This window comes from Castor canadensis, chromosome 1 (genome assembly GCF_047511655.1).
Source record: "Castor canadensis chromosome 1, mCasCan1.hap1v2, whole genome shotgun sequence".
Taxonomy (NCBI): Eukaryota; Metazoa; Chordata; class Mammalia; order Rodentia; family Castoridae; genus Castor; species Castor canadensis.
Window position 1 is genome coordinate 144,054,397 of NC_133386.1, and position 26,810 is coordinate 144,081,206.

General features: G+C 46.8%; 1 protein-coding gene across 4 annotated transcripts; it reads right to left on the reverse strand.

Moving 5' to 3' along the window:
- Window positions 1-36: 36 nt before the first annotated feature.
- Trim3 (tripartite motif containing 3) lies at window positions 37-25,061 on the reverse strand. Of its 4 annotated transcripts, none has more exons than XM_020179328.2 (13): window positions 24,891-25,061; window positions 24,205-24,370; window positions 15,784-15,949; window positions 9,033-9,264; window positions 8,656-8,807; window positions 8,237-8,417; window positions 7,229-7,961; window positions 6,997-7,100; window positions 2,656-2,823; window positions 2,282-2,450; window positions 1,957-2,027; window positions 736-876; window positions 37-606 (listed from the first exon to the last, which is right to left on the reverse strand). In XM_020179328.2, exons 3-13 carry the CDS (start codon window positions 15,912-15,914, stop codon window positions 454-456), a joined length of 2,235 nt encoding a protein of 744 aa, XP_020034917.1. In that variant the 5' UTR covers window positions 15,915-15,949; window positions 24,205-24,370; window positions 24,891-25,061; the 3' UTR covers window positions 37-453. The 4 variants fall into 4 exon arrangements, with proteins under 4 accessions (XP_020034917.1, XP_073940874.1, XP_020034914.1 ...); XM_074084773.1 differs by having other exon boundaries at window positions 24,865-25,061; XM_020179325.2 differs by lacking the exon at window positions 24,205-24,370.
- Between the last annotated feature and the right edge of the window lie 1,749 nt (window positions 25,062-26,810).

The following is a 26,810-nucleotide window of genomic DNA, read 5'->3' on the forward strand; positions in this document are numbered from 1 at the left end:
CTCATGGCCCCACCCCATAAGAACCCAGCAAAAACATCATGGTGAAGACATTTATTTAATACGGGGGTGGGGGTATTGCTGTCTCTGTCAGTGTGTTTGGGGTGGTAGGGAGACAACCAGAGGGACTTCTGTCCTGGAGTAAGAGGCTGTTCTGGCCCCCAGGCTGGGGGGCAGAGAGCAGACTGAGGGTATAGGGGAGGTGTGTAAAGAGGGTAGGGTGAAGCTCTGCACACATCCTTGGGACCATAGTCCAGGCCCACCCAGTCACCAAAGCAAATACCGAATAAATAAAGTGCAACCGTGGGGTTGGGGAGGAAAGGGAGGGCACTGGGCACACCCATGCCCACAGCCCACATTCAGTGCTGCCAAGTCTGACCCACCTCCCAGCCAGACCCTCTTGTCCAATCACCCCTGTGTCCGTCCCTCCATGAGTCAGGCAGGGCCCCTGTGCATCTATTGAAGGTAGCGATAGGCCTTAAAGCAGTGGTTGCCAGCATCAGCCACCACCACGTGGCCATCCGAAGTCAGTGCCAAGCCCTGTGGGCCATACAGTGGCTCTGCAGATGTGTTGATGTAGGATAAGAAGGAGCCAGAGCTGTCGAACACCTGGGGAAGGAGTGGAGAATGGAGGGAGAGGTGAAGTCAGGCAGGTGAGAGGCTGTTTAAGGGGTGGGAGTGGGATACATGGGAAAAGCAGGAAGCCTCACTCTCATGTCATCTCTGGGCTTTACTCACCTGGATGCGGCTGTTGCCCCAGTCAGCCACGATGATGTTCCCATTGGAGTCTACAGCTACTCCTGTGGGGGCATTAAACTGCCCATTGCCTTCGCCGTGGGAGCCAAACTTGAAGAGGAACTCTCCATCCGCGCTGTACACCTGGCAGGGGAAATGGCTAGGGACTGGGGACTTGTCCTCAGACAGAGGGCAGGACCTTGGAGAGAGTGGGGTGAAGCTCCAGGGCTAAGGACCCCCAAATCTGTAGCTGTAGCCCAGAAATTCATCCCAGGTTTCACATCCACATTCCCTACTGCCTACTAGACATCTCAGCAATGTCCATTAGGCATATCAAATCTAATAGTACATCTTCTCTGGGAAGGCAGTTGTTCCAAGTTCTCTATCTCAATGACTGGTACCACCCAGCTGGCATGAGTCATTCTCCATTCCACCTTCTTCACTGCTTGACAGCCAAAAAATTAATACAACCTCTGATTCTGTTTCAAATCCCTCTCTCAGATCTGTAGCTATATATATATACTGTAACATCTTTACCTTGGTCTAGGTCCTCATTATTTCTCATCTGGATCACTGCAAAAGATTGGTCTTCCTGTCTCTAGTCTTACCTGAGTCACAGTGATCATCTTTCTAAGACTCAAAGGATTGTATCACCCCTGTCTGTAATCCTTCAAGGACTCCTGGTAGCTCTTGGGAAGAAAGCCAGCCCCTTAACAGGGCACACAGGCCTCATTCTCATTTTATACCAGTCCCCCCCCCCAAACCTAGACTGAACTATCTGTGGTTTCACTATACTGGTATCTACCTCCCATTCCTGGTTCCTCCTGTATCCTTTGCTTCAAACATTCTCCTCCTCCTCTACCTTCTGACTAATTCCTACTTGTGATTCAGATCATCCCCTGAATCAAATGCTTCTGCTCGGCTCTCCCACAGTTCCCTGCACCTCCCTATCACAGAATTTATCACATCATATTGTAATTTCTGGGTTACTTTCTTCTCTTTCTTAACAGACTCTAACCAAGGAGATAGGGAATGTGCTTGCTTTATTTATCATGGAATCCCCAGCTTCTAGCATAGTGCTTGGGACAAAGTAGCCATGCCAAGAATGTTTATTGGTTCAATGAATGACTTTGGGCGTGGGGGAGGTGAGGGAGAAAGGAGTCTTGTGGAAGAGGTAGGGACATCAGGACAGTGATCATGGAGGGAGGGAGGGAGGATACTAACCTTTACTGAATGGTTGTGGAAATCTGTTACTACAATCTCATTTTTGTTGTTCACAGCCACAAAATGGGGTCCTGGAAATAGAAAAGTGGTCTTTAGGTCATTAAGCTAAGGTACTCAGTAGGACAGAGATGAATATTTGCAATAATAAAGCCAGAGTGTTAGGGATCTCTGAGGATAAGATAAACAGTCTCTGGGATGATGGGACGAGGGTATAGAAACAGCTCTAGAGCCAAGATATAGGAGGCAGGGTCTTTAGAGTTAGGGTGTCTAGGGGAGTTTTTGGGACTGGGGAATCAGGATAGGTCTTGGAATTGTCCTCCCATACCTGCAAAGTGGCGGTCAGTGGCCCCACGGCCTCCAAAACGTCCAACCAGCTTGCCATTGGGCTGGAAGGTGAAGACACAGCAAGACTTGTTGTCGACCACAATGATATGTCCATTCCGGTCTACGGCCACTCCCTTGGGCCCCATGAGGCGGCCTGCTCCAATCTTGGTCTAGAGGAAGGGACACCACGAAAGGGGCTTTATCCAGACTAGTAGAGAGAAAAATCTAACCCCACTATCAAAGCAGAATCTTAAGCTGGGGATAAATCAGAGAGCAGGAGGAGGCAGAATTGGACCACTTTAGGCCCTGACCACAAAGAAACACTAGCATGGTCAGCAGAGCTAGTCAGAGGGGCACAACAACAGCAGAACTCACCTTGAACTTGCCCTCAGGGGAGAAAATGCTGACCCAACGGTTGTCATAGTCTGCCACAATAATATCTCCATTGGTATCCACTGCCACACCTGTGGGACGCTGCAGTTGCCCAGGTGAACGCCCTCGGACCCCAAAACGGAACTTAAACTGGCCCTCATTGGAGAAAACCTGAAGCAGAAGAGCAAGGGAGGGGGCAGGGAACAGGGAAAACATTGTGGGCACAGACAGAAGGGAGCAAGGTCCTGAGGGAGAAGACCCCCTGCTTATTCAGTCACTGACAAGCACTCACTGACACTATGCTAGGGGTACTGAGGAGTGAAATGTGACACCAGACCTTAGAGGACATGCAGCAGAGGTGTGAAGAGGACAGTGAGAATATAAAAGAGGTCAGGGGAAATGATGAAGAAAGGTACCAAAGAAGGAGATAGTTGAGCTAACAGCCAAATAAGGATGCCATTTAAATGATGAACTGAAATCAGCTAATGAAGGAGGATAAGTGGAGTGAACAATTTGTGAAAAGCACAAAGTCCACTATGGGAACTGCTTGAGGACCTGTCCAATGTGGCTGGATTATGGGGAGCACACAGGTGAGCAACAGGAATTATGTTTTATCCTTGGGTATATGAGGAGTCACTGAAAACTTCTGGACAGGGGAGTGACAAGATCAGATCTGCTTTTCTGAAAGAGTGCTCTGGCTGCAGGGAGGAGTTAAGACTGGAAGTTAGTCAACCAGTCAGAGGTTGTTGCAGGAGTCCAGATGTGAAATTATTATGGTTTAGACCAAGGAAATAGGTTGGAGGGGAGACGGACTCAAGAGAAATATAGGAGGAAGACTCAAACAGGACTTTGTAGCAGACTGGAAAGGGGTAGGTGAGAGAGGAAAAAGCATACAGGTTACTCCACTCAGGTTATGGGCTGACAAGGTAACTTTCCTCCTGGACAGGATGAACTTTTCTACTTCTCTTCTACTTCTTCCACCTCCTCCATCTTAGCTACCCAAGAAGCTCAGCAGGTCTCTCCATCCTAAAAGAACCTCCTTTAATCCTCCATCCCTCTTAAGCTAAGCCTTCTGGCTTCTCTTTCACAGCCAAAACATTACTCATTATATAATTCTTATACCCTGCTTTGTTACAGGATCTGGGGACACAAGACGAGTTGGAACCAGGAGCTGCTTGGAGAACTCAAGTTGTGGGCCTTGGCATTAGTTTGATCCAGACATGTTCCCTCATTAGTGGGCTGGGCTCCATATTCTGGTCCTTCTTTTATGTCTATGCCTAGAGGGCCATTTAAATTGGTCACACCAGAAGACACACACCACTTCCTCCTGATGTGGACCTTCCAGCATGCTCTCCCTTGGCCAACCAGCATAGACCCTGGTCTTCTGTGTCAGGTCAAAACTGTCAACATGAGAAGGGAGGTACCACAAGATAAAGAATAGAGGGGGGGGGGGTGCTAAATGTAGTACCAAATCAGCAGTGAGGAAGTGGATAGGCCTCCTCCAGTCTAAGCAGCTCAAATCAGGCTCAAATCTAATGAGGCTTTAAAAGGTCTTCATCCTGTTTCACACCCCGTTATATCCGGCCAACTCCTACTCATCTTGGGTTCCCAGAGTTTCCAGGTTACTTCTTCAAAGCACCTTTAATGACCAGCCCCTATCCTCCTCAAAGGAAATATACATGTAAAGTTAGGGTCCTTGTTATATGCTTTATAGTTTTCTTAGTAACAGCTATTACCTTGTGGCTAAATAATTGCTATATACCTATGTTCCCCTTCTGCTACTGCATTTTCAGGATTGGTATTGCTTTGAGACAGTCAATAGGTGAATGAATTCACCAGCTCAACCTCAGACCTAAACTGGACATCTCCATTTGTATGCTACATAGCTATCTCAAATTCAACATATACAAAAGAGAACTCATCAGCTTATACCAGGGCCTGCTCCTGAATGGCAACACCATCCACCCACCCTACAATGTTCCTGACATTCTCTTCTTTGACATCTAATAGTTCATCAAAATCTGCATATTTGCTTCCTTAATATTTCTAGAATCTACTGGAGTCCCAGTTTGCTCCTCACATCTCTCTCCTACACCCTGGTAGCAGCAAGTAGATCTATGATTTTAGCAATCTCAATGGGGGATAAAAATAAACAAAATAAAACAAAACAAAACTGGAAAAATTCTTTTTTAATTCACAAGACAACAACAAACCAGTGATACTAGTAAAGTATGAAAAATACTATTGCAGAAGGCTAAGGGAAGTCAGAGAAGAATATGGTTAACATTCTGCCTAAGGAGAAAGAGGATATTTTCATGAAAGAGCTGATAATATTTTTGGACAAAGACACAATTAAATAAGAACATAATGTATACAAATCAAATCTTCATTCAGAATTATAAAGTATTTTCTGTGCTTTGTCAGCATGGTTCCACTCAATGAGGGAATTTGCCTCATCCTCTACCATAGAAGAATCCAAAGGAGGAAAAGCTCACAAGGACCCCAAACCTAAAGATCAAAGGGATGGGAGGAAGTCACACCTCATTTGGAAGCCCAGCACACACCAGGCCTGAGGACCCCAAAGTAAGAGAAGCAAACACTGGGTTTTGGAACCTGAGATCCAGGCTGCTAGCAGCTATGACATCAGAGTGGAGGTGGGAACAGGAGCAAGAAGGAAAACTGCTATAGGAGTAATAGGTGTTTGGAAGAGTAAGGAGGGTATGTCAGGCCTCTCCCTCAATTTTTCATGAAAAAAAAAAAGGGACAAGCACAGCCCCTGACCAGGGGTGACAAAGCAGCACCTATTCTTTTGTGCAAGTGAGCACCCAGGTGTGTACACAACAGGAAAGATGTCCCAAATCCCACTTTTGTACTAGAAAGCATCCCTGGCCTAGCGGGGAGAAAAGGAGTTGGAGGTGAAGGTGTCCCTGAGTAGAGTTCCAGCACCATCCTCAGCTCCTCAACACCCCTCCCCCATCACCTCCTTACCATACAGGTTGGGTCCAAATAACTCCCTGTGCTACCCTGGGCCTCTTCATTCCTTTGTCTTAGGAATAGGGAAGGAATAAAGGAGGGTCAAACTAGAGTAGAAATCTGGCCACAGAAGAGGTCCTGGCATCTTTTGCCTATAGGTGAATAGATGGGTCCAAGGAGGAGCTGACACTGGGGTGAAAGACTAGCAGAGCTGAATCCATGACAAGGGTACTAGGGCAGGGTCAAGAAATTTAAATGTATAGGTGTGAAGTAAAGATCTTCAGGAAAAGTTTTGCTACTTGATAATGTTTCTAAGAACAGAAGTGAATGGTAGTTATTCCCATAGGACAAATCAAAATTCCATGGCATCATCTCCAAAACCATTTTACAATTTCAGCTACCCCCAGCTCCCAATAACAAGCTCCTTGCAGCCCTGCTGGGATCCTTCCAGTTCACTGAACAACTCCCTCCAGCACTTTCCCACCTCCTTGCCTTTGTTTACAGCCTCCACCTGGACAATGATATTTTTAACAAGCACTAACATTAGAAGGTTCAGGTACAGTACATTACATCATTTAATACTCCTAGCAACCCTGAGGTATGCTTTTCCTAATTTTACATGAGTAAACTACAGCCCAAAGAGGTCACATTACTTTTTAGTACATAGCAGAGCCAAGATTCAAGTTCAGGTATCTGGTTTCAGAGCCTGAGAGTTTATCGGCTAAACTGTCTACCACACTGATGCCCACTGTACTAGGCTCTGGACTTTTACAGAATAGAGAGAAGAAAAGCCATGTTTCCTGGTTTTAAAAAGGAGCTCACAGTACAGCAGAGACCATAAACACTCATGTAACAGATGCCTTAATCAGCTGTGTGAGGCACTAACATATTGAGGCAGGGACACAACCAGAAGCAGGTGTGAGGTTGCTCTATACCTTCTAGCAATTGAAAGTTACCCCCATTTAACTGTATAGCCAACTAGATGACTGCAGAGACTCCAAACAGAAACATACACACTGGAGCCACTAAGAAAAAAAGGGAGAAAGTAAGTCAGCCAACTGGAGCTTTAGAAGAGGCAGAGGGGAAGAAGGAATGAGCTAGATCCTTGGGGTCCAGGGGTTGAATCATAGCTTGAAAAGTAGAGCTACAAGCCCAAGAATCCTTGGTTCCTGACTGAAGAGCTGAGTACTGTTGCAGCCCATGGGGGTGGGTAGTGCCTTGATTCACTGCTCTTTAGGAATGGTACTATCTGTAGAATTTCATCTCCCAGAAGGTTTTGTCTTCCAGAAGGTGACCAGTACACTTTGTTTTCAGGAAGCTATACCATGAGAAACCTTTTTGATGACAGAGTAGAGCAATAAAGTCATTTACCTGGATACATTGGTTGTTGCTGTCTGCTACCACTATGCGTCCACTGCTAGCTGCGGACACACCCTGTAAATTGGTGAATTCACCCTTCTCCCTTCCACGACTGCCTGTGGAAAAGGGATGGGAAAGAAAACAAAAGAATTCACTGTGAGGTTGTTTTGAACTTCCCTCCCTTCCTTGTCCTGTCCCCTTCCTAAACCAGTCCCCAGCTGGATTCGCCCTTGGCCATCTGTACCAACACGGAAGACGAGTTCATCCTCAATTGGGTTGTCCTTCCGTTTGCCACCTGTGCTGTACATGGAGCTGGGCCTACGCACCGCCTTCTGGCGCACATGGCTGCCCGGACCTCCGGGAGACTTGACACGGCGCTTCACATCGTCGGGGGAAGGTGGCAGGTCCCCTGGACGCAGGGCACGCACACGGAAGGGGCTGCCTCTCACCGGCTGTCCGTAGAGCAGCACTGAGAGGAGCAGCTCACCTTCAGTGCGTGCTGTATACACCAGCTCATATGTGCCATTCTTGTGGTCCACCACAGGCACAGGAAGGCGTGTGCCATCCGGGCCGGTGATCTCCGCGCGCAGCTCAGCACTGCCAGTGCGCACCAGCCGCCCATCCTTGTCTTTGGTCGTGACGGTGAGCGAAGCGGGCTGACCTACCAGCGCCTGGCGCAGGCCCTCGCCTGTGGCCACCGTCTCATGTGCAGTGGCGCTGGTGGTGAGCAGCGCACCCAGATTGAGCACCGATCGTCGTAACCCATCAACCTCAAGGACCAGTTCCAGCTGTGCATTCTCATGTGGCCGCTCTGGGAAGGCCTGAGCTGCCAGTGCCGCCAGTCTCTCCCGCATGTGCTTGCGCACCAGCAATACTTCCGGGGCGGAGCCCAGACGCAGTGCCTGCTCTGCGAAGCTGCAACTACTGCCAATGTGTTCCTGACCTTGGCGCAGCGTATCTAATTGAGTCTGCAACACCTGAGGAGGTAGGAGGGGAGGAGTGGGTACACAGACTGGCAAAGAGGAAGTCTCTGGGATTACTGATGACACTCTAGTAGTATGGCATGAAAATTACGAGGAGGTGCATGTGGATAAGGGAGTAAGAGATCTGCGGCACCTAAAGGGTCACAGCAAGAGGCAGACAATAGAGGCTGGAGAAAAGAAAATACTGATATGGAACGGGGGAAGCAACGGAGGCAGTGACACCAGCTCATAATGGACCATGGTTGGGAAGGAAAGGTGAACAGACATACCTTCTGCTTGGCTCCACAAATGATCTCCAGGTCACTGACCAGAGCCTGCTTACGCTGCTGCAGTGCTTGCTCCAAGTCCTCAAAGGCTGCACTGATCTGGGCCAGGGCCTCTGCCTTTCGCTCTTGGAGCTGCTGGCTGATGCCTCCCACTAAGGCAATAGCTGCTGATAGCTGTGGCAGTCTGAGAAAGAGAAACATCTCATACAAGGTCTGCTGGAGGGTGCCCTCACCAAATCTACCCTTCTCCCTGGGCACCCTAACTGTTGCCCTCTGGGAGATCCCTTACTTGAGACCTCCTGGAGACTTCTTTTTCTGCCCTTCCCAGACCCTTTCTTTTCCCTCCCCAGTGCCCCTGCCCTGACCCTGTGAAGACATCAACCCCATGGCCTCACCAGCCCAGGTCCCCACCCGGTGCCTACCGACCACGCACGGCCTCAAGCTGGCGCTGTAGGGCTGCCTTGTGCTGCTCCACCACATCCCGCAGCAGCACTGTGCCATGCTCCCGATGCTCCCCTGCTCGGCACTCACCACACATGGCTGTCTCACATGCCTCGCAGTAAAACTCCATCGTCTGGCGGTACAAGGACTCCCATGAGGCAACAGCCAGATACTACACTTTTTTGTGCTGTCCCCTCCCCATCTGCCCTCTTTGCCTCCACCCTTCCAAAAGCACCCTCTACCTGTACCACTCATCCAAAGAAGCCCTCTCACCCACAGCTATGTGGCCCTCCCGTCATCACCTCTCCTCTTCCTCCCACCCCAAGTCCTGGCCTCACTGGGCCTCGCTTGGGCCCACCTTGCCTTCATGGTTGGGGCAGGAGAGAGGGCGGCCAGCCACTGCGCTGAGGGGATGGGGGTTCTCGGGGTCATGAGCCCCATCAGGTGCCTGCTGCATCGCCTCCATGAGGCTGCTGATGAAGAAGTTGTTCTGTAGGGCTGAGACACCCTGCTCTGGGAGGATGGATGTCTGCCGGCACACTGGGCAGGACAGTGTCAGGCTCTGGGCAGGGATGTAGTTCTGGAGGCATCTGGCCAGGAAGGAGGGAAAGTCAAAGGAAGCAGGAGGTGAGATGGCAGCAGTGCCTCACCACCATACCTCCAATAGGTGCCAAAACCCCCCTCACAGGTGTGCCATTACACTTCATTTTGTATAGTGAAAATGATAGCAAAGTTTATTAGGAGAGGAGTATACTTTCAATAGACTGAAAAGGTTCATCTCTAGAGTGAGAATGAGAATGACCATTACACTTTATTTTGAAATCTCTCTGTCTCTCTGTCTCTCTCTCTCTCTCTCTCTCTCACACTCACACACACACACACACACACACACACACACACACACACACACACACCCTCATCTGCCGGCAGGTGTAGAGGCCTCTGAGAAATGAGTAGAAACACACTCCTGACCTCTCTCAGAAGAGCAGACATGTCTGCATTCCTTACAGTGTGCACAAACACAGGATCACCTTTCAAAGGTGTTTATAAAACCTTCTCAAGAAAATGGGCAACTAGCCCCTATTCCCACTACTTTTAACTCATTAAACATTTATTGACTGCTTATTGCCAATTGCCAAATTTGTCCCAAGCTCTGGGGATTAAAAAAAAAATAAAGCACAGTGCCAGTCCTTAAAATAGTTTAGTCTTCAGGGGAAACAAAAGTCACAGAAATAGAGAATTTAAAGAAGTAACCAGCGTAATGATTGGGCATGGGTCTGGGAGCTAGGGTGCCTAGGTTCAACTTCCAGTTCAGTGACCTAATATGCTGAGTAACCCCTGACAAGTTACTTTTTTTTTTCAGCACTGTGATTTGAACTCAGGACCACACACTTGCTAAGCAGGCACTCTTACCACCTGTGTCACTCCACCAGCCATTTTTTTGTGATTGGTTTTTTCATGATAAGGTCTCACCAACTATTTGCCCGAGGCTGGCTTCCAACCAGAGTCTTTCTAATCTCTGCCTCCTGAGTGACAAGTTACTTTTATGAGTTAAGGACTCTTTCTTTGTAAGATAGAGACAGTGTAGACTTCTCAGAGTCCTTTTGAGGATTAAATAGAAAGGACCTAATTACATGTAAGGAAGATAATGCTGGGTGCTGGTGGCTCACACCTGTAATCCTAGCTACTCAGGAGGCAAAGGATCACAGTTGGAAGCAGCCAGGGCAAATACTTCACAAGACCCTATCTCAAAAAAGCCATCACAAAAAAATTGCTGGTGGAGTGGCTTAAGGTATAAGTCCTGAGTTCAAACCCCAATACTGCAAAAAAAACACATGTAAGGAAGATAAAATTTTAAATGCCTAACCACCAAAGCACTACGCAGAGTAGGCGACTACTATTATTTATATTAACACAAGAAACACAGAGATGCGGTCATGAACAAAGAAAGGCATCTGGTGGTTAAAAAGGTAGCTAGGGAAGGCTTCAGAGGTGATGCAAACAAAATCTTCGTGACTAAGTAATTGTTAATCTGAGCAGAGAAAGGTGTAGGGAGAGGAGGAAAGGGGTTCCAGATGGAGAAAACAGCAGGTAACATCAGTGTGACAGGGGACGACAAGAAGCAGTTTGATGTGGCTGGAGACAAAGTCCAAGGTAAAGAATGGTGAGAGAAAACAAGGAGCTCAGCAGTTAATCCCAGCAGCAACAGGGAGCCACAGGAGGGTGGCATACCAGGTTTACATTTTATCAAGCTTCTCTTCACCACCCCCTGTGGAGGTTGAATTTGAAGGGGAGAGATAGCAGACTGGGCGGTGGCACCATCTTTCAGTTAACCTGTGTACCAAGTGCTGTGCTTTGCTCAGAAAGGGCAAGTGGTCCAAGGTAATAGCTATTGAGTACTGCAGCCTGGATTGAAACTCAAAGCAGAGTATGTGCTTAACCAATACACTCTTATAATAATGTAGGCAAGAGGTGAGGGAGACCTGAATTGAGGCAGTGGCAAGTATAGGATGAGGTTAGAACACACTGGAGAAGTATTTAAGAGGTACAGCAGGTTGTCTGCTTAGGTATAGGGAGTGAGAGAGGTGAGTTTTGGCTGGCTCCTGGCTTCCCAGTTTAGGTATCTGAGGGGACTGTGGTGACACTCACTAGAATGAGATTTGTAGAGGAGTAACTTGCAGGGAAGTTCAGCCTTATCATGGTTGGATCTAATGTGATGGTGGAATACCCAGGTAGAGGGGACCAGTAGGCAACTGGGGACAAGGCAGATTTGAAATAGAGATGGAGGTACCATCAACATTGAGACAGCCTCAAGCCAAGGAAAAGGAGGAGATCAGTCAAGAAAGTATAGACAGTGATAAGAGAGAGGGATAGAGAATTTGGCAAATATGAACACAGAAAAGAGAGAAGCCAGGCAGAAAAGCCAGAGAAGTGACAGTGTCAGGGCAGCAAAGTGAGTAAAGAAGAAGGAAACAAGTCACCAGGCCAGAAAGCAGCTAAGGAGTCAGGTAGGGTGAGGGCTAGAAAATGCATGCTGAATTTGACAGATGTTTTCCTTTGTAAGGAAAACAAGGGAATGCTAGTCAAAAGCTTGACTATGTGAGTTGAAAAGTGAAGGGGCAGTTAGGTGATTAAATGGGGGGGGGAGTTGAGAAATTGGATGACCCAATCCTGAAGGGGATAAGAGGACAGAGAATTTTTTTGTCTGTAATGGAAATTTTTTTTCCAGTGCTGGGAATTGAACTTAGGGCCTCACACATGCTAGGCAAGCACTCTACCAATAAGCCACATCTCCAGACCACTAGAATGGGAACTTTGAGCATGTTTATAAGTTAAGAAGAAACCAGTTAGAGAGGGAGAGGTGGAAAAGACTAGAAAAGCAATAGGAGAAAGTCCTGGGAATGGGCAGTGGCTTTGCTGACCTGAAGGGGAAGAGTGGCCCCCATCCACTGATGGAGGGGAGGAGAGAAAGGAGAGGAAGATATAGAGGAGCAGTGTGTAAAGTCAGAAAGAGGGTGCATAACTTGCCTCAAGCAAGATCAACTGCAGAGTGCGGGAGGGAGGAGTCAGGGTATGGTGGTGGCTGGGATTAGTCACTGAAGGCAGAGGGTTGCTTACTAGAAACAGACATCAGACTAAAGGCAGCTGTATTTGGAGACTACAAATCTGGGAGGGAAGATCTATATGGTGTAAACTCTTCCATATCCTCAATTTCTTCTCTTAATGTTCCCTATGCCTTTTGTTCTTAATTAAAATTTAACAAACACTACATGCCAGGCATGATTTTAAGTGCTTCACAAATATTAACTAGTTTAATTGTGACCTACTTTTCCCTGCAGTCCTCTCAAGTAGAGTGGTTTCTCATACTCCACATTCCTTAGGGCCAGAAGGTGGAGCTGAGTCCCCCTTCTTCCCATCTGGAACATTCTATTTGCTTTCAGTGATTTTGAAGCTCATGCCTTCTGTCTATACTATACCTCCTTCTTGTCTCTACTGACCTAAAAGTCACTCCCCTTTTGCTAAAGTCTTTCTCCTGACTCATTCTCCTCTTCTATCACCCCCCCGCCCCATTGCACACATTCTGCCATCATTCTCTGTGGCTCTGACATCCACGAGATGACCCATTGCCATCATGATTTCTTTTTTTCTTGGTGGGGGCGTGGTATTGGGATTTGAACTCAGGGCCGCACACTGCTAACCAGGTGCTCTACCATTTGAGCCACACTGCCAGCCCTTTTTTTGTGTGTTGGGTGTTTTGAGATAGGGTCTCATGAACTATTTGCCCAGGCTGGCTTTGAACTGTGATCCTTCTGACCTCTTCCTCCTGAGTAGCTAAGATTACAGGTATAAGTCACTAGCGACCAGGTACCATTGTGATTTCTTCATTCCCTGACATCACCCCCAATGACCTTCCCTCCATTTCACTTCAGCTGTCCACTCCCATTCTCTCATGACCGTCCATAGCTCATTGACTCTCACTTCTTTAACTCTGAAGTCTGAATTCCCATGCTGTCCCTTGCAGCTCTCTTGATTCTAGCACTACTGCAAAACACCATCTAACTTATCAGTACCTCCTTTCTATGAGGTTAACATATCTGACTTGCAATATAATAATTTACTAACCGACGTCCTGTTTCTGCTCTTGCTCCTATACAATATACTCTCCACACAACCAGAGTGAGAATTTTTTTAAAAAAATCTAATTTGTATCACACTTCTTGCTTTAAAAAAAAATCCACCAGTTGCACTTAGAATAAAATCCAAGTAATTCCTAAAACCTTACAAGTATCCCCATGTACTGCAGTGACTCTCTCTGATTCCATCTCTTCCCAGTGTCCTCCTCATTCACCAACACACACTAGCTTCTTTTCTCATCTCTGAACATGTGCTGTTTACTTCTTTCTTAAGGCCTCTGCACAGATCTTTCTGTTGCCTGCACTTGTCTGCCTCTTCTCATCCTCAGGACTCAGGTCAAACGTTACCTCTTCAAGGAAGCCTTTCCTAGTGACTACATAGAAGTGCCCCCATCCAACCACCCACATTTAGTCTGTTTATTTATTGTAAAACACTTAGCATAGCTGCAACTTTTTTGTTTATTCGCTTGCTTACTGTCACAGACATAAGCTCTTTGAGAGCAGGGACCAAGGGATAAACAAGTATGTTCTCATGAAGAATGAAGGCTCTGCAGTGAAACCTGCATTCAAACCTCATCTACTTACATGGTCTGTAGTCTTGGACATATTTCTTAATCACTTAATGTCTCTGAACCTTAGTTTTCTCCTCTCTAAAATGGGGATGCATCTGTTGTGAAGATTATGTGAATCAGTACATGTAAATCACTCCCTGGCAAACAGCAAGCAATCAACATACCATTACTATTATTATTATAGTTTCTCAGGCAGTGATTTTCTCCAGGAGTGCTCAGTGATCTGACCACAGGAGAAAGTATAGTTATGGCTCTGATTCAGCACTGAGCTTCTTCTATGACATGGGCTTGGCAAAGGACAAGGTGTAAGGAATTTGGGGGTGAGGGGAATAGTTGCAGCTATGCTGAGTCAGATGATCAGCCGTAAGATCCGGAATGGGTAGAAAAGAAGGGGAAGTGAGGATGGAGTTGGCAATGGGAGAAAAGGGAGTAGTTGAGGGAATTAGGATTTATAGTGAGTCAAAGGTGGTATAGATGCAGTGGGGTAATGGGAGTCAGAAGTGGAAGACTGGAGTCTAAGACCACAGAAGAACATGATTACAGGTGATGCCAAGATTGAGGTCATGGTTGGGAGACAGTGTTACTGAGGTGGAACAGAGGATGTTCCTGAAGTAACATCAATAATTAAGAGGAAAAGTATAAAATGAAGTCCCCAGGTTGAGGAACTTGACTGAGTAAGAAGGTGAAGAATGATTTCCACTGACAAAGGGAAAGAATGGTGGAGCCAGATTCAACTAAGTTTATAATTACAGATGTGTGTCACTATTCCAGGCTGAAACTAGAATCTCAAAGAGCAAGGCTGAAAGGGAAGCGGTGTCCACGAGGCATAGCCAGGTTCAGTAGAGGCCAGAGGCCATGGGAAGGCTTGGATGGAAGCAATGGGAAAAGACCTAGTACAAGGACATTCAAGACAAAGACATGAGGGATAGGGTTAGAGGGAGAATATGGCCAAAATACAGAGGTGATCATGTACAAACCCTGCAAAGGCTTCAGTGGCTTTCAGGGTAATTCCCTAACAGGTCTTACATGGTCTGGCCATCTCCCTCTCCAGTTTCATCCCAAGCTACTCTCAATCACACTCTGCTCCAGCCACATAGGGCTTCTTCTAGGCCCTCTTACCAACATACCAAAGGTCTCATGGCCTTTTCATGTTCTCCCTTCTACCTAGAATGCTCTTTGAACTCCCTTTACCTAGGTTAACTCCTGCTCATCTTCAGGACTGTACGTCAGGCAGCCTTCCCTGATTCCCAAATTATAACAGATCACATATGCTAAGCTCTCATAGCTTAGCATTTTAATGCAGCACTTACTAAACATACAATATTATATTTATCTGGCTAGGATTATTTGATGACTAGCTTCTTCACTATAGTATAAGCTCTTTAAGGGTAAAGATCATATCTGATTTTCCTTATCACTGTATACTCAATGACTGGGACAAAATCTGGCACCGTAGTAGTTTTTCAATAAATAAATTGTCATAGAATGACTGCTGATGAGTTGAAACCTAAAGGCTAGGAGGGATTGCCTTTTACTTGATTCCTGAGTACTGGCAGGGAAGGACAGAATTAGGTTCCAATATCCTCCAACTAGTCCCAAAGTCTGCTGGTGCCAGAGCTGGCTGAGAGTCTTGGCACAGTCTGATCTCTCTGGTAATGTTGAAGACTGCCTTGAGATCTGGGAAGGGGTCAAGAAAGCTTGAGTATGGGCAGGCCCTGGCCCAGTGTTCAGAGTTCCTAGTCCTCTTACAGGTTCTTGCATCCAAACCCTTACCTCCTGCAGGTTGGGGTACACCTGTCCCTCCCACATGTGCATGTTTTCCACATCTATTACAAATTTGCACACACCTTCTCCTCAGGAGTGCCTGCAAGATCCTTATCCCTCCCTGGTATACTCTCCTCACCTCTCACAGAAGGTATGCAAACAAGGCAGAACCTTGGGGCACCGGTACCGATCCAGGCAGATGCTGCACACCAGGAACTGCTTATCCATTGGCTGCACCTCTGGGCCAGGGCTGTCCTCTCTCTTTGCCATGGTGACCACAGATGGCTTCTGCCACTCACACCAGCCTGTGTATAGAGAGATAGTCAGCAGCAAGATGGCCAGACCTCCCTCTCCCTACCACTCAAACCCCCAACAGAGAAATGTTAACAAAAGAACACACACACACACACACACAAATAAAAAGATAAATGTGCCCCTTTCTTTCCTGCCAGGGGCAAAACAAGGCAGTGATTGGAAGGAGCAGGGTGAAGTGGGTAGGCTGAGTGACCCCTGAGCATGATGCTCTGTTTCACAGCTCAGACTTGATGTTACACTGGGTTTCAAACTTGGCTTATCCTCTCTTGCACCTGCTATGTAACTTTAGACCATTAATACAATCCCTCTGAGCCTCAGTTTTCTCATTTGTAACTATATAAATAATAATCCCTACCTCAAATGGTTGTCTTGACAATCTGAAATGATGCATGTTGCATGCACAGAACAGGGATGCTCATGTTCGCCAACATACCCACTCTTTATCTCCTCCGCCTCTCCCATCCTTCCTAAGAAGCTTCCAGGCAGAGTGTCTCTCCTATAACTACCTGCAGTGCTTCTCTCTGCACCCTGACCCACACAGCTGCCTTTTCCACACCAATCAGTATCAAGACTGGGACTGCTTCCTGAACATCTTATTCCCCTTCTTTCCAACCCCAAAAGCTGCAGCCCCCAAGTCAGGCCACTAGCAGTTCTCATCTGAAGACTGATGTGCAGTTAAGGCTTCCTAACTGATATCCTGCTCTCCTTACCTGAGCCTTCCCATCCATCCCCCTGCAGCCACAATGAGTTTATAAATTCCTTCACTGTTTCTCCATTGTCCAGAGGATAAAGGGATAAAGTCCAAACTCTTTAAGCTAGCCAACAAGGCTTAGCTTTGTCTTGACCATACCTTCCTCTCAACCTCACGTCTCATGATTCTATAATCAGTCACACTAGTTTCTTTTCAGTTCCTGGAAAACTTCATGTTCTCCACGTTCTGCTTCTAGGCAGTACCACATTCTGCTTCCCTCTGCCTGAGATCCTCCCATCCCTTTTGCCTGACTAATGCCTAGCTGATGTCTACTTATCTTTCACATAAGTATCATTTCCTTTAGAAGGCCTTCCCTAATTTCCTAAAGTCTGGGTTAGGTGCTCCACCTCTGCATCTCTCAATGCCCTACATTTCCTTCATCCTTACTCTCATCCACTGTACTATAATTTTCTTATTACTTCTCTGCTTCCCCCATTCCATGAGGGCAAGCATTGTATTTTATTTTTTCACTCTTGGCATTTAGCATGGAGCCTGATAAAAAATTGATCCATATTCACAAAATTCATCTAGCAACTAATTCAACAAATATTTATTTACTATGTGCCTACTCTGTACAGGCACTGGGAGATAGAGTGATAAAGCAGATATTGTCACTGTCCTTGTCATGAGGAGGTAATGGCAATATTTAAAAAGTACATGACAAAAAAATACAAAATTATATACTGGTATCAGGGGAGTACTATAAAGAAAAAAAAAGGATGCAATGAGAAAAAACACTCTTGGCTGGGTGATCAAGGAAGAACTCTGCAAAAAGTAGGGATCTGAGGATGAGTGAAAAGTGGCGAAGGTAGAAAACAACAGGAATTCCAAGAAGGAGATCATGCTAGGCTGACAGGGCTGGATGCTGGTGGCTCACGCCTGAAATCCTAGCTACTCAGAAGCAGAGATCAGGAAGATTGTGGTTCAAAGCCAGCAGAGGCAAACAGTTCACAAGACCCTATTGCAAAAAACATCCATCACAAAAAAGGGCTGGTGAAGTGGCTCAAGGTGTAGGGCCTTAGTTCAAACCCTAGTACCACAAAAAAATAAATAAACAAAGAAAGAAAAAAATCTGATGGACCATGTGGTTGGAACAAAGTCATTAAAAGCAACAGGTGAGTTTGGGAGATAGGAGGAGGTACAGTTATGAAGGACTGGTATGCATGTTAAGAATATGATTTTCTTTTGGCTTTTTCTTTTTTTGGCCATACTGGGGTTTGAACTCAGGGCCTCACACTTACTAGGCATGCGCTTTTACCACGTGAGCCACGCTGCCAGCCCAAGAATATGATTTTCAACAGGCATAGTGGAACATGCCTATAATCCCAGCACTTGGGAGACTGAGGCAGGATCACGAGTTAGAGGCCAGCCTGGGCTATATATTAAGACCCTGTCTCAAAAAAACAGAAAAAGGAACAAAAATTGAAAAAAACATACAAAACACTAAAGATACACACACACACACACACACAGAGCAAGGGACCAGGAACAGTGGCTTATATTTGTAATCCCAGATACTTAGGAAGCAGAGATAGGAGAATTGTGATTAAAACCAACCCTTGATAAAAAGTTAGTGAGACTCACATCTCAACCAGCTCAACCAGTAAATTAGGTATGGTAGAACCTGCCTATAATCTCAACTATGTGGGAAGATCTTGGTCTAAGGCTGGCCCAGGGTAAAAACATAAGAATCTGTCTAAAAGATAACTAAAGCAAAAATTGTTGGAGGCCTGGCTCAACTGGTAGAGCACCTACCTAGGAAGTTCCTGGCAATGAGTTCAAACCCGGGACTGAAAAAAAATATGATGTTATCCTGATATCGGGGAGGGAATGCTATTGTGGTAACTATGAGAACTGAGAACTGAAGAAGAAAAGCAAGAGTGGAATCAGAGAGACAAGTGAGGAAACCACCACAGTTCTTCAGATGATGCTGAAGAGAATTACAGTGCCATAGGCAGAAAGATGGACTGATCTGAGAACTATTTATGGGGTTGAATCAGAAGTCCATCATTCAGGACTGGATGTCAGAGGGAAAAAGGAACGTGATAATGATTTCCAGGTTTCTCAGTTGAGCAAATGGAGGGCCATGAACAGACAGCAGAAGCTAAGGAGGACCTGTTTTGGGGCATTCTGTTCCAGGCATGTTAAGTTTGAGGTATCTATGTGATGTCCAGGTACAGATGGTAAGTAAGAATAGAATATAGGAGCTCAAGAGAGAAGTCTAGTCTGGTTTTTGATTTGGAATCATTGGCATATTAATGGCATTTAAAGCAATGAGAATGGATGTCTTGGACAGAGAGTGGAGAGTTGTAAGAAAAAGGCCAGCACAAAGGAGTAGAGGAAGCAAAGGCAACTGAGGAGAACCAAGAGAATATAGAACCAAAGAAATTGAGAGAGAAAAAGACAGACAGAGAGAGAGAGAGAGAGGAGAGAGAGAGAGAGACAGAGACAGAGACAGAGAGACAGAGGGAGAGACAGAGACAGAGACAGAGACTGAGACTCTTAAGAAAAAGAGGAATGAACTGAGATAAGAACTGAAAAGTGTTCACCAGATTTGGTTGTCATGGAGGAGATGGGGCAGCAGCCACGTCAGAATTACTGAGGAGTAAATGAGTGACAAAGTTAAGAAGGCAGATGCAGACAATTCATGACAGAAATTTGGTCATGAAGGAAGGCAGAAAATTAGCTGGACTACTTACTTCAAAGCAGGCAATGACTAGGACCAGGTCACACTGCTGTGTCTAGTCAGATGCATCCTGGGGATGAATGAATGAATGAATGCAAAGGGCCAGTCCAGAGTCCTCCTCAGGATTGGGGACAGACAGGAAAAGGACTGAGCTGCATTTGCCTTATACGTGTATGTGTGAGGGCAGGCATGGATAGGGAGAAAAGCACATGCCTGGAACATCCTTTCCTGATGTGGAATCCTGAGGTTTCTCTCCAGATATGATCAGTTATGAATCTGGAGACTTAAAACCAGGACAACAAAGCTGGAGAGAAGGCTGATTGAGGAGGCTAGCAGACCGACACTGAGGCCAGCTGGAGGCAAACTGAAGCTTCTATCTACAGAAGGGGAAGGCTTAGAGGAAGAGTAGGAGTGGTCTGCTGGGGCAGCTGGATGTCAGGCTCCACCTCTTTCCAAGCCCCAGGGACTCTCCCAGCCTGACACACTGGGGCGGGGACTGGGCTGCATCCAATAGTCCTCCCTCATTCCCCTTCCTGCTTCAGTTCCCCACCCAGATTCACTGGGCATACAGCTGCTGAGGCCATACTAGCCTGAATCTAAGGCTCCTCTCCTTGGGCTCCTCATCCCACCTCTGCTATCCCACTGTTCTCTAGAGAGCTGCCCCCTACAGGTAGAGGTTGTAGTACCTGTTTCTCTCTGCTGACTCTTGGAGGGTCTAAGACTTAGAGTTCCGTTCCACCCTCCTTCCTCAGGCTGCCTTCTGCCACCTCTGCATCCCTTATTCCACCCATCCATTATGGCTCAGTTCTAAAGGCATCATTCAGAATTCACTCAACATCTCTGCTGGGGATACAAAGATAAATGGTCACAGCTCAGCCTTCATGGATTCCACAATCTAATAAAAAGATTAAAGCAATGCAATGTGGTGAGGACCATGATGAGAAAGCACAATTATTCCAGGAGCACGAAGAAAGTTCCCTCACTTATAGGGATAAAGGAGAATGATGGGGGGCGTGAATTCAACTATGATATAGCGTAAGAACTTTTGTAAATGGCACAATGTATGATAATAGTATGATAATAAAAAAAGAGAAAGTTCCCTCACTTAGATCAGGAGCAGGGATAGGGCCAGAGATTGGAGGTCAAGGGATTTAGAAAAGAAAAGAAGTGACATTCCAGTGGAGAGCTACAGCATGAGGGAGTTACACAAAGTATGTGCTTTCTGCCACAGGAGGCTACATCATACACTGTGATAGGAGAGGGCTAACAAATGAGATGCAGAGGTAAGCAGGAGCTATACCATGCAATGTTTTGTTGCCCTTATTATGGAATTTAGACTTTATTCTTTCCTGGTAGGGGATTAAGGGCTTTATCCAAAGAGCAAAGGAAAAGTTTGGTAGTGGTTGGGGAAGAGGGAGATTGAGCATAGAGTAACAACGGTACTTTTTTGAATACTATTTGGAAAATAGCTTAAAGGGGTCAAGACTGAAAGGTTAGGAGACTACCTTGATTGGAAGTAGCAAAAGGAGGATGAAATGGAGAAATCAACAGAACTTGGCAATTTTGGTTGGTTTTATCCAGAGAGTCAAAGGATAAGAAGGAATTATGGATGGTTCTTGGTTTTCTAGCCTGAAAACTGGAAAGAAAAGCAGTTTGGATGAGGTGATTAAATTCCATGTTTAATATGGTGAATCCTGTCAGGTGCTAGTGGCTCACACCTATAATCACAGCTACTTGGGAGGCTGAGATTGGTAGGATCACAGTTCAAGGCCAGCCAGGGCAAATAATTTGAAAGACCCCACTTCCAAGATAACTAGAGTAAAATGGACTGGCGCTCAAGTGCTAGCACATCTGCTTTGCAAGTTTGAAGCCCTGAGTTTAAACCCTACTCAAAAAAAAAAAAATGATGAATCTAAGATCACTATGGGACAGTGTTCAAGTAGAGAGGCAGTTAGGAAGGCAGCTTGAAGCTTAAGAAAGAGGTTTGGTCTGGAGATATGGAGTTAGCTATCTTGGTGTAGAGATGTTCCTGAAGCCATAGAAGTAGATGAAAGGATAAGGTGAAAATGGAGGGCCTGGGCACAGAGGAATGCCAACATTTAAGACATAGGCCCTTGGGCTGGTGAAGTGGCTTAAGTGGTAGAGTATCTCCATAGCAAACGTGAGGCCCTGAGTTCAAACCCCAGTTCCACAAAAAAAAAAAAAAAAAAGGACATAGGCCCAGATGCTGGGTGTGGTGCTTCACACCTGTAATCCCAGCACTAAGGAGTCTGGGGCAGGAGGACCAAGAGTTTGAGGCCAACCTAGGATACGTAGGGGGTCCCAGACTCAAAACAAAACAAAAACAAAATAAATGTAGGCCCAGGAGGCAAAGTGTACAGAGAAGATTGAGACCGGATTAGCCAGTGTAATAGAAGCAGCAGGAAAGACCGTATCTGAAGGCAAAGGGAGAATAAAGATCCATAAATATGGGAGTGATCTTCACTATGAAATGCTACAGGAAGTCCCAATTTAAAACCCTAAAGAATTGTCATTAACCTCAAGGAGTGTTCTTTCTGAGAGCTGGAGAAGAGGAAGCCAGATCTAGGGAGCTAAGGAATAAGTTGATTTTCGAACAAATGAAGATAGCTAATGCTGACCCAACTAAATCCTTGACATCTGCAAGACTATGTTTCAAGGCTTCTCAGTTTCTCCAAATTCTCACACGGCATCCAATTCCCCCGCAACTTCCTCCTACAATCTCACAAGATTCCCAGTATACATGATTTACACAGCAGTAACCAAGGTATTGTTGAAAAGTGTATGTGAGAGGTCAGCTAGGCTCACTTACTAAAATGACTCACTCCTACTCACTGGCCTCCAGGTGTATTTGATCGTTTGAGGCTTCAGAAAAATAACAAATTTCTAAAACAAACAAACAAACAAACAAAAACACTGGACAAGTCCCCAAATCCAAGGAACCCATTTAATAAGACTGGCAAGGAAGGAAAGTGATGAACTTTCTCCCCCACTATGCCTGGCTGAATAGGTGAATAGCCCATTCAATCAAACTTCCCCAGACATAATCTGGGTCAGGCCCTCATCTAGAGACACAAAGATGAACCAGATGTGCTCCTATCTTTCACAAATTTTTAGACGAATCTATATGACATATACATTCATAATTACAATGTGTTAAGTATCATGATACTGACACGCTCAACCTGCTATGACAGGAAGTATCTAACTTGGTGGGGAATAAAGGCTTCCAAAGGAAGGGATGTTTGAATTGAGTCTTGAGGGACAAACAGGGGATTGATATGTACACTGGGAAAACAGGGAGTAAAGGAAAAGAAACACGAAAACTTTACAAATACAGACTAGTTGGACAAGAGAGCAAAAAGGGCAGGAACTGTACTGAATGCTTTCACAGTCCATTCAATGTGGGTTCTCCATCTGCTTCTGTGGTTACTCCTCTACTGCTCATTCTTTGAATGTTCAGTTCCACAGGATTTTGTTGTAGGGTCTTGTTCCCTCTCAGTTTTGCCTGAACAATCTCATTATTTCCTATGGTTTCAGTTAGTATCCAATTGCTAATAACTCCCAAAGCCTTATCTCCTGTGCTTAAAGACTTTCTCAAACCCTAGACCTGTATATTCAACTGATCTAGGACATCTGTACTTGGATGATGCATGGGATTATTTCAAACTGAATTCATTTCCCCTGACCTGCTCTTCCTCCTGTATTTATTATCTCAATAAAAGATACCACCATTCACCCAGCCCCATCAGACAGAACCCTGGTAAACTTCTCAATTCTGACTTTTCTTTCATCTTTCAGATACAAGCTATATACTATATCCTGATGTTACTTCTAAAATGTTTCTAGGTTTACAAACTCAAGAGATTTAGGATCTGTCCCTGTCATTAACTCCATTAACACAAGATGAGACTGTGGACAACTTGTTATCCCATACCCTTACTTGTAAATTGGAAGGAATGCTATTTTCTTGTTCTCAAAATCTGAGATGCCAGAGGTTCCTTTCAAACTAAGGGCCCATGAAGATTGCAGTATGTGGTCATGATTGAATCACATCTTGTACTTTCTTGATTTGGTTGCTGATTTCCACCATAAGGTTAGGTATGTTAGAGGGTGGTCACGGTTGTTGTCCCCCCCCACCCCCAACACACACTTCCAAAATGTTTGCTGATTTTAAGTCACACATGACCCTCCCTCTCGGTACTAGCTATATAGTTTTTCTGAACACAGGCTCTCCGATCCCAGCCTTGGTCCCTTTGCTCCAGCTCTTGTCTCAGCAACAATGTCATAGTCCCATATGTGGACGAGGTGGTACCTGGCACACAAAACTCAGCATGTTGGTGAAAGGAAAGTCATATTTAAATCTCTGCAGTTCCCTCTCATCAGAGAAACAAAATCAAAGGCAATATCAAGACAAATGAATAAAGTTCCAAGGAGAGAGACCTCCACTTAGCATAAAGAAGCTTTCCCACAGCAGAAGGCAGTAAGTGCTCTGTCACTGAAGGCATGCAAGCCAAGAGAGGCAGGGCACCTGTCAGGCCTGCAGTTCTGATTCCAATTCTGCAGCAAACCAGAACCTGCTTAGAAGATGAATGGGCACTGATGAGCTGGACAGAATGGCAGGGAGAAACCTGTGAAGACAACCTTTGCACTCATTCTGACATCCAGATCTATCTTCCTACTGAAGCTAGCCCTGGGTTTTTGTGGTCCACATCAGACCCCTTTCCCACCGCCCCCCACAACACACAAACCCCACACCATGCCCAGGACCTGCCTTTAGTAGGACTGACCTCCCTAGGGTGCAGCCTGCCCCCTCCAACCTGCAACCATCTGTCCCTGCAGGTTTGCAGCCCAGTATCTGAAGCCAAGTCCAGGAGGGAGGAGGTCAGAACCAGGGAGGGGCCTAGGGTCCTCCAGGCGGGGCCCAGACTGCAGGAGAACTAGAAGGGTCCTTTCCTACAAGAAACAGCATCTGCATGAAGCTTTCCCCCATCAAGCAGTGCTGGGGGAAGGAAAGGGTGTCCTCCGTACTGGCGGGTGGGCCCTGGGTGCCTAAGGAGGATGAGAAGGGTGCAAGGGGTGGAGGTGTCTGCACCAGGGAGAAAGGAACCCTTCGGGCAAGCTGGGCCACAAGATTCCAGAGTCCCACTCAGCAACCCCATCCACCCCACACACCCCTCCGCCAACAAACACAGCTCCCAAACCCCGCGCTCCTAAAAAGAACCATCACCCATCCACCCGCGTCTCCCCCACCCCCCGCAAACACGGACCTCACGTGAGCAGCCACAGCCCCAAGAATCCCCCTGCTGCTCTCACGGACGTGGACCCGCCTCACGTGGACAGAGACAGGAACAGCTTTTGAAAAGCATCCGCGCCCCCACCCACAGTAGCTCGGACAGACACACGGCCACCCCGACCCGGACTCGGGCACACAGGAATACCAAACACACCCTTGGGGACCGCCTGTCGCACTCACGGCGTTGAAACAGGATGGAAGGGCAAGGCCTGGACTGCAGCCACTCGGAGGGGCCCGCGGCGCTGCCCTCGCTGCCAGCGCCCGTTCGCCTGGCCCTGCCAGCGGCGCTGCCCCACGTCCAGCGCCTCTGCCTGTCCCCGCGCGGGCGCCGCCGCCGGACCAGCCGCACAGGCCGGAGGGAGGGGCCGGGGCGGGGCTGCGGATCCGCCGGGGGAGGGGGAGACTCCAGTGCTGAAGACCCACCCACGCCCCGCCCGCCGCCGCGGAGACCCCGCCCACCAGCCCCGCCTTCATCTGCTCCACCTCCCCCAACGCCCCTGCGGCTCCCGCGGGCGCTGCCTCTGCTGTGCAGCTGGGGAGCCCGAGAACCCGCGAGCCGGATCCCGGATCTCCGATCCCGGATCTCCGCCAGCTGCCTCCTGCTCCCGAGGCCTCCGGGGAAAGGCGGTGTTGATCGGGCTCAGGTACTGGCATGAGGTACCTTTAAGAAACGGTAGCTGGGGCAGTAGGGATTTCGGACTGTGGGAGCTGGCCCCCATTGCCTCCTGGTAGCACCCTCTCTGGCTTTCTTGGGAGGCCCCTATAGAACATGCTAGTTTGGTTTCCACTGAACCTAAGGAAGCAGGGATCATCTGTACCTCAGCACGATCTCTAGTCAGAACTAAGGCTATCTTCAGAACCCTGGGAGAAGGGAATTAAGAGAGTAGGTGGGGGACTTGCTTCTGTTCTAGGCGAGCCCCCTCGTGAGGAAATTGTGGTGCAGATCATCTAGCGACTCCCTCACACCAAAGATCCAGGGTAATTCTCAGAATCATTGCATTATGGAAATGCAGCCCTGGTAGAAAATAATAAAAATAAGTTAACAGGGCTGTTTATTATGTGTCGGACACAAAACTAATCACTATACATACATTATTCATTTAATACTCATAACCATAATAGGTAGATTCTTTTATTAGCTGTGTTTTACATAGGAAGAAACAAGGTTCTAGTCCCGCAGGTGTTAACACTGATCACTCAGAAAGTAGTGGAACCAGGTTTGGGCCCTGCCTCCAGTCATTTGGAGTGTCCTTATTTTGAAAAATCTTCAGTGGTCCATAAAGTGGGGGCTTATATGAGCACAGCACCCCCTCCCACAAATAACCAAGTTCTGGTCAGATGACAACAGGCTATCCAAAGCTCAGAAAGCCTGCCTGGGAATTACAGTATCATTGACAAAGAGTAGTCAGGCTGTGCGGATCCCAGTGTTATTGGGAATCAGCTGAATGGAGTGTCTCCTTCCTGTAGCCTTCCAGAGGTGGGAGGGGAAAATGTTGAAAAATCTGGAGCTGCCTTTGGCCAAGGGGCAATAGAGGTGATGACATCTCTGCTGCTGGGGAGTTTCCTTGTGACTTCTCACATAGGACTGGATTTTGGCTCAACAGCTGGATGCAGCAGAAGCCATGGGAACTGCCTCAATTTCACTCAAGTTCCAGCAACCAGCACAGGGTACTCCAGTGCTTGCAATGGAGATTCACAGACGGTTCATGCTTGGAGTTTAAGGCAAGGGCCACTAACTACCCAAGATGAAGGAATAATTTAAACTCCTGACAATTTTCTCAACCTGTGTTCTCCCATGCTGTCAAGCCTCTGATTAAAAAGTTTCACAGCTTGCTTTCTCCAAAGGCCAAAGTCCTTACCTAGCTTGAAATCTTTCTCTTGCCATGACCCCTTCATTCCCAACTGAACTACTCAGTCTTCTTCCTGGCCTTTCTGCTATCATCTATTCACTTTTTAGGTCTCAGCTTTCAAGCTGACATCACCATTTCTACCTCTGTCTAGGCCAGATGCTGGTTTGTTTGTATTCCCATAGCACCCTGTACTTTTGTACAATCACTGTATTGTAGTTGCCTGGTTACTTGTCTCTATCCCCCACTAGGC